Below are 8,831 nucleotides of genomic sequence, written 5' to 3' on the forward strand. Positions count from 1 at the left end.
CAGAGAATAGGAGGAAGAACCCCAGTGGAGTGGCTCTCATTTATTAAATTCCTGAGAATCAGATATGAGTCGATAGGGATTTTAAAAAGTGAGAAGGCTACATCCTAAAATGTGCAAACCAAGGCTGAGTTAACTGGCCAAGCAGAAGCTGGAAGAGCCGGGCTCAGGCTGCAGGAGCCATGGAAAGCAGACAGCAGGGTGAGAAGTGGAACTGAGAACTCTGCAAAGAACTAAAGGTCCATACACATGAAACAACTGCACCACCAAGGCACGTCACCTCTCCACTCCACACCAGGTTAAAGTGCAGGGAATGGCCTCAGCCTGCTCTCACAGACTCAATCTATAGCACAACCCATCAGTCACATCCTTGAATAATACTGGTCTACGGTTTTTATTCATGTGGTTGGTATATTAATAGTGAAGCAGGTGCTACTTAGGGCTTTTAATTATTCCCAATTTCAAACCATTTTCCCTACTGATAAGATATAAGAAAAGAAAAAAAAGGGGGAGAGATGTAAAAATAGGGATAGCCACATCCACAGAAACTTCTTAGGGATGATCTATAAGGAACCATCCAGCAGGATCTCAAGGAACCTAAAGAATGTGGCTTAAGCTTTATCTCAAATGTCATCTTTGTGAGCCAGAGAAAAGAAAACAAGAGGGAAAGTTGTAGCCTGCTCTCTCTTTAAAGAAAACAAACTGTGGCTTATACTATGGAAAAATTGTTATTTGCTTGTAAAGAAAGACAAAAAAACACGAAAAAAATCAAAATAGCTGTGCTACAATGATGGGATTAAGTGTACTTTTTTTTCTGTTTAAAATTTACTTTTTATAATACAGTTCATACCAATAAATGTGACCAATAAAAGAAAGTAAAAGAGCTTCATAGTCAAAGTAATACAAATATGAAAAAACTCTTCATTACTTCGGCACCCATGTACCAAACACTTGGAAAAGTGCCGACCACTTTTACTAGGGATACAAAACATCTTCAAGAGATTTGTGTTCTTATGACATAAATGCAAAAACAGATAAATTCTAATACTATGTAAGTGTCTGTACTAGTGTCCACGCCCTGCAAACAAAGTCCAATTCAAACAACTTCAAGTAAGGAAGGAGAATTCACAAGAAAGATTATTAGGGTGGCTCACAAAAATCCAAAGAACTACCAGAATCGGGATCACATCCTTTCAAGTCCAGCACTGGAAGAGAAAGATGCTCTTCTCCCAGCTTCAATCTGATAATCCCAGGAGATTTTTTCTAATTGGCCTGGGCTGGGTTACCTGTCAGACCCCTGGAACAACCACTGTGACCAAAAAGGTACAGGCTCTTACCAGAAAAAGGGGTGGAGGGAAATGGCAAGATCAGGCCATGGGAGGAATCCTCACTCTGACACCCAATAAAAGGGTATCAGAACTGATGAAGAACAATGTCCCAGGGAAGTACAAAGAAGGCTAGTAAATTAATTAAGGGAATTTAAAGATGGACGAGAGCTTGTCAGATGAAAAAATGGAGAAAAGCACTCCAGGCAAAGGGATGGCAGGCATTAGCGGTCTTTTATCCGGTAGGTAGTAGAGATTTTTTAGTGGGGGTGGGGGTGAATTAATGACAGGAAAATTGTTTTGAAGGTTGCTGGCATAGTCAAGTTGACAGGAAATAAGGTAAGGAACAGGAAAAGTAAAGCAACCTTCAGTGCAAACTTGTCTGAAATTTTTTCTTTTTCTCTTTTTTTACACCATACACAGTCACAATAACAAACCCTGTATTTCAGTATTAAATTATGCAACCAATTATAAGTTGAAAAAACAGGACTGAATTTAACACATTTAAGTGACAAAACGAGCATTTTCTGCCAAATGATCTTTCAAAATAGAGATAATTAATATAAGAAATTCCATTGCACTACATCAAAGGTTCAAAGCACCGAAGCTTATTTTAACTTCAATGCGTAAACCAAATAATCATCCATTACCAACATTCTAAATAGGTTTCCTAGCAATCCAAAGTACTTCTCTCAAATGCATTTCATCTTTTTCAGTTCCTTTCTAGTGTTCTGAATTCTTTGGCTTAGCTGCTGGCTAAAAATAGGACATTTGGTGATTTGTTTCAACTGTATTCCTCCCTCAAATAGGGACACACAAACCAGATTAGAAAAGTACAAATTTGTTAATTCCTTAATGTTCTCTAAGGTAGTCCTTATTTTCATGAGGATTCGTCTTAGATGATATAAACGATACATACCTGCATATTCATAGAACCACTCTAAGCACCTCTTACTTGAAAAGGCTTCTTCTTCAGTCTTTATTCTAGTTGAATCATATTTTCTATACATGCTAGAAATTGAGAAAGCAGTTTTAAGTTATTTAAAGATACTGAGTTATTTTTAAGTAGCTGATAGATTCTATTCATTTATCCAAACCAGACATCAATTCAATCAGTATTTCAAGTACATTTTAGATATTTTACTTCCTGTTTTTAGAAACTTCAACTTTTATAACTACAGTTTTAAACAGTCATACCCAATACAGAACTAAATGGTAAGCACTTCATACAGGTTTTTCTCTGATTAACAAAGAATCAGTAAGAACTGACTAGAATAGGTATTTGATAGATTCCCTCTACTTCACTAGCCAGATCTACAGAATAATAGTGAGCTACAGCAAGAAATGTCTACGATGTTTTCTTCAATTGATGACCCTAGAACTCACTCATGTCTCCACATTAAATTCTCCTGACTTCTGTGTCTTATGAGTCTGGCTGGGCCCAGAGCACAGTCAAAGGAAGAATCTGTCAATATTAGATACCTCAAGGGAACATTAAGAAAATAAAAAGAAATGTCAAACTGTGCCCAAGCCTCCAGAAAAAAAATCAGGTGTAAGGTTGATGAGATAAAAGTCCCTTGGGTGACTTCTTGATTAGTATAACCTTAAAAACCTCAGGAGAGAGAAGTATAGAGAAACCCTGGCTTTTGCCATTCTCTTATAATTCCCTCGTGTTGTGGACATGGCCAGCCTAAACTGGAGAACTGAATCAAGAAGCACAGCAACCTCCTCCTGCAACACTCTGCCCATCCGCAGGAATTCCTTACTTCATAATGACCTGGGGTTGAAGACTGAGATATTCTTTACTCCTGGGGAGGCAGGAGGAGGCAGAATCTTTAAAATAGTGATTTGGACAGAAAAATTATGAGTATATACTTTTCTTATCCCTTATTTATCTATAAATTGCCTAAACAGTTATAAACACTTATGAATATAGTTTTTATTTACATAGTACATTAAAAAAATCATACATAAAATTCTTTTTAATGTGCATTGATTCACCACCTAGGCATTCACCAGAATATTGGTATATACCTCTAATTAGAGATTCTGAGTTTAAATACCAAAAAAAGAACATGGGTGTGAAGATACCGAAATTGCGAACCAACCGTTTTATACTTCTTCTATAAAAGGTAGCTATACTACCTGGAAACAGAGGTGGATACTGGCCAAGGATTCAGAGAGATACATTCCAATCCTGGGCCTCGACATTCCTGAGCTCAAAGTCTGTAACCGGTCAATAATCTGGAGACCTATATATGACACTGTAATGTTTGAATTGCTTAAACATACTCTCCATAAAAAGGGAAAATGGAATACTATTCAGCAAATAAAAGAAAAATAATATCGATAGATGCTATTACATGAATGAACCTCAAAAACAGTAAGCTAAGTGAGAGCAGCAAGACACAAAAAATCATTTATATAAAATGTCCAGAAAAAGCAGATCTGTAGAAACAGAAAGTAGGTTCATGGGTGCCTGGGGCTGGGGGTGGGACAGGGAGTGACTGAATGGGCATCAGGGGTCTAACAGGGGTGATGGAGATCTTCTAAAACTGGTTCGTAGTGATGGTTGCACAATTTAGTAAAAATCACTGAATTTATACATTTAAAATGAATGAACAATATAGTATATAAATAAAGTTGTTGTTTTTTTTTAAAAAAAAAAAGACCAAGAATGAAACTCAGATAATGCGATAGCTCCTTCTCCCGTGGGTGACCACAGAAATGCTATCGTAAGAGTACCTCACACCCTCCTGCAACTCAGTCACCAGTTTTTCAACTGGCTTTATCATACTAAATTATACTGGACTACGGTGAAAAAAATAATAAGGACTTTATATAGTCATAAAATGTTACGTGATTAGTAGAATTTAACAATTCCCCCATTATCACATCAACACCAAGGAAGTATAACAAGTGACCTGGCTTCATAAAGCTGAAAAATCACTGGTCTAAATCACCTCTGTCTTCTTTTAGTTAACAGTTTCTACTCTTTTGGGATATGAATAGTGACATTATTTTCACATTTTCGGAGTCCACCTCTCTTTCTCTCCAACTGAGTTGTAGCATATTAAATATCACGGCAAGAAAGACAGAAAAATCTCATCTTGATTTACAGATGTTAAAGTTGAGGCCCATTAGAAAAGTGACCTACAGAGCCAGAATGGAGGGAGACGGAAAAAGAAAGAAAGAATTAAAATTATGATGTTTGTTCATTGTTTTAAAAAAAGAGAAGAAAAACTGACAAAAATCAGGGTGAAACAATAAGGACGCCTAAAATAAACCAGTCTAATAGAGCTTTGGAGTCACCAAAATTAACAGTTCACTTGTCTGAAAGAGAAGTGGTTTAAACAGACTTGTTTTTCATGGTTTCTAGCAAATTCTCACTCTTCTGAGAATAAAGCTCAGCTCACTAATACTCCAGGCAGGCTTCGAGCATTCGGTACAGGCAGCTCTCTCTAGCCAGGTCCAGGTGCCTTGCAAAGGTAACTATCAGAGAGTGCTGTGGCATATTTAGGGAGACTCTCTCAGAGAACAGATACATAACAATGCCGTGGTACTCAACAGGCAGACAGCACGCCCTTGAGAGGAAAGAAAGAAACTCTACACCAGTTTTGGTGGATTGGTGGACTAAAATAAAACTTTAATTTCTGAAAACTCAAATTACCTAATTTGCTTTTATTTTATAAACACACAAAATAAGCGACATGAAGTAATTACACTTTGAAAATTCACCTGGCAGAACCGAAACAAAGTTCCAGTTGGCACTGTACACTTAGATGACCTACTGGATTAGGCAGAAAAGTGCCTCTCTGACACTTATGTCATCAGTTTTGATCTACTGTCTCTGCTCCATACCTATCATGTCTACTTTTCTTGGCAGATAAATCATCTCCAGAGGCAGGTCTTCTCTTTTTCCTGGGCGGCATCACTTTACTAAAGCAGTCCGAAGAACTACAAGACCGCAGACTTCCTACAAAACAGAGTCAAAGGGCACAAGGTTAAGATATACCGCATCACAACATTTGCAAAAAAAATAGCCCCGCCAAATTAGAAACTTTTATGGCTGGTACTGTAAAGGGTTTAGATGTTATCTGTAGATGCTCTGGGTGAAAAAAAAAATGGTTTTTAGTTCCTCTTTGAGAAAATGTTATAAAGAAATAATTCTAGCAATGACACAAATAAGTTAATACTTTCCCTCCCAAACCACACCAGAAATAGTTATCACAACTTCAGTTTACTCTCCAAAAATACTAATATAAATCATCAAAGCTGTCAGCTTCTCCTACATGTCATGTTCCTTCAAAAGGAATTGCACTGTTATCTCATTAATGTACTTCACTAGGCAAGGTCAGTTCAACCAGCCACTTTGAGTCTAAAATACATGTAAAAATATCACTCCGAATACTCTTCAGCTTCAAAAATATTTGGTTTGTTTTTTAAACAAACAAACAAACAAACAAACAAACAAACAGAATTTGGTTTATTTTGAGAAGAAGCCTGACATGTTCTTGATCAAAATTTCCATAGTAATTTTTAGTTTGTTTCTGCCACTTGAAGAAGATTCTACCACTTTCCGTCACAGTTTTCAGAAGCACACCTTTCATTTGGTAAAAAATATTAAAATGTAATAACAACAGGCAATAACAACATGGAACACTTACTGACACCTTACTGTGAGCTAAGCCCTGTTCTTAACACTTACTTACACGTATTAACTCACTTAACTTCATAATAAGCTTATGAAAAAAACATCATTTTTGCCCATGCGGATGATAAAATGAAGGCAGAAAGGGTTAGGCAAGTGGTAAAATTGGGATTCAAACCCTGACAGTCTTGCTTCGGACTGTCTTAAACCATTATAAGTTATAAGACAATTATAATTAAATTATCCCATTTGGCACAAGTACTATCAGGTATGTCATTCGGTTCCCACAATAACCCTGAATGACAGGCTGTGCAGAGATAATTATCTCTACTCGACAAATGGGAAAAACTAAGGCTTAGGCATTTAACTGACATTCTAAGGTCTCAGAAGTGTTACGTGGTGAATTCTGGACTGCACATCTTTCCTCCTTCCACTGGCCTCTTGGTAGAAGAGCCTGAGTCCTCAGTGAGCCAGGAGAGAAGAGCATAGGGGTCCTGGGGTTTGAACGATCTGCATTCAACGAATGAGTTCCAGCTCTTCACCTAACTATGTGGCTTGGTCAATCACTGACCGATTTGGGGTCTCTGGTGCATAATTTGAAAAATGAGAACTGTGGTATCTAGCTCTCAGGAGTTTTACAAGTGAAAAACATCAATTCAATAGGTGCTTAGGTGCCAAGCATTATGTGTAGATAGATGTCAGAGACAATAAAGAAATTGGTCCTGAGTGACATAACGGACGTATGCCTGTGGTGCTCAGGCTAGACCTCAGCACTCACTGGATCTTCATAATAACCCTATGATATAGGAACCTGTTAACAATCTCACTTTTACAAATGAAGAAACTGAACCAGAGAAATTAGGTGACAGCTGGAAAGCAGTAGGTGAAGTGAAGGATCACACCCAGGCAGCCCAGCAGCAAAGCCCAAGCTCTCCGCCACTACCTACTGCTGCCTCTACTCAGCCATAACAGCAGAGGCTAAGAAGCAGAAAACTAAAGATGGAGCTCTTCAGGCAGAACCCTAGAACGCAGGATGACAGTGAAAAAAAAAGTCTCAGGCTACATAAAAAAGCAATTTTTAATGCCAAGGAAAACTAAGTTTCCTTAAAATAATTTGCCAACATGAACCAAATCAACAAAATACAGAGACAGAACAGAACTCAAGGCTTGTTTGTCCCACACCCGCCACCCTAACATCACTCCAGACTCCTACCTCAGCAAGAGAAACAACTAGGGTTTTTAAGTGTACATGTTGGCTTGCTGTGCCTTTTTTGGTTCACCTGTGCATACACAGCATCTAATACAGTAAGATACATACACTGAGAATCCTACAGTAGACTCCCAATAAATATCTGTTAAATAAATGTGTTCCTAAAACATGTGTAAATCAAATTCTGCTAAAAAAAAAAAAAAAAAATTCAGTATATTTCCAGATATTTAAAACACTTATGAAAAGATAATACAGCATCTCTTTAAATGTTTTTTTTCCATTTCTCAGTAGACTAAACACTTGACTTTAAGTTTCCTGGCAGGTAGGATTTTTTTTAAATACATATATCCTAGAATGTTTGCTTCTTAAAATAACTCTGTGATAAGTCGTTTTATAATAAAAATATCTCAGTTTAAATGAATGTTTTACAAATTTGTATTTATATAAATTTAGATTTACTGACTCAACTTGTATAGCAATCTACTTCAACTGAATTTTATCTTTAAACTAAAAAAAAAATAGTAAGCAAAATACTACATAAATAAGAACGTTATAGAATGTTCATCTGCTTCAAAGAATAAGATGCTTTACCCCTTTAAAAGTATCTACTTAGATATAAACAATCTGACATTACAGGGACAGGCAAGATATTAAGGGAGATGTTTTAAATAACTATAGAGCACTTTTAAAGTTATCTTACCTTTACAAATCGGAGAGGTCTTATTACTACGCCAGGTAAGGAAAATGACCAATAAAGTTGAGCACCTGAAAGTACCTAGGTCAACAGACACTTAATAAAAGAGACTGTCTAATGAACTTTAAGAAACCCACGAATTCATTTGAAATGATCAGAGCTACAAGCTTTCATTCTCTGACAATCATGCAAGGAAAAGCAGTGACAAAAATAATTTTAGGAAGCCATCTCAATCTCATAAGAAATGTTTGGCAGGAACACATAAAAGAGGAACAGCCATTTTATAATAATAAAGAAAAAGGAAAAGGAGGAGAATAATCTCAATTAGTAAACCCAAACTGTGATTCAGGCTCTTTAATATTATCTTGACTGATATTCTGGTATGCTAAATATTTCCATATTAGATGAACAGTGAGTGAAATCAAGCCTCCCAACTCTCCCATCATTAGCTCTTTCTTGATGCTGGGGTATCTACATGATTCTTAGGAAGGCAATAAAAATTGTTTATATTTTTCACTCAAGGGTTATGATTTGAGTTTAAATTTATTTTTGGTTCAGTGTTTAAAGAGAACAAATGAATTCTATTAATCAACTATATTTTCAAATAAATCAGGTAGTGAATGAATATAGCCATTCTTCCCACATTAAACAATTAGAAATACTGGCAACATTTTCCAACATATCTATCCTAATACTTGGTTCTGAAAAATCAATTTTAAAGAGCAACTGGAGTTTAACCTGGATCAGGCCAAACACCCTTTACTGTCTATCCAGCTTGTCAGTTTGATGATAATTTAACAAAGCATGTTATCTCAATAAATGTTATCTAAGTAGGTATTCCACTGCCTCTATTTTTTCTTTTTCTTTTTTTTTTTTAAATAATTTTGCACGTGGACCTCAAGTAAAAAATGTCTTTTTAGGATTCATTTTTTGTAAGACACATAAAATTTTGTG

The 8,831-nt window shown here is 36.3% G+C and overlaps 1 protein-coding gene across 1 annotated transcript in view; it reads right to left on the minus strand.

Annotated features, from left to right (window-relative positions):
* The window catches only part of DCUN1D4 (defective in cullin neddylation 1 domain containing 4), a 71,583-nt gene that overhangs the window by 37,253 nt on the left and 25,499 nt on the right, over window positions 1–8,831 (minus strand). The window contains 2 exon segments of the mRNA XM_023532133.1: window positions 2,242–2,333; window positions 5,184–5,298. Of these exon segments, the coding sequence (XP_023387901.1) occupies window positions 2,242–2,333; window positions 5,184–5,298 (207 nt within the window).

This window comes from Pteropus vampyrus, unplaced genomic scaffold, assembly GCF_000151845.1.
Source record: "Pteropus vampyrus isolate Shadow unplaced genomic scaffold, Pvam_2.0 Scaffold77, whole genome shotgun sequence".
Classification (NCBI taxonomy): domain Eukaryota; kingdom Metazoa; phylum Chordata; class Mammalia; order Chiroptera; family Pteropodidae; genus Pteropus; species Pteropus vampyrus.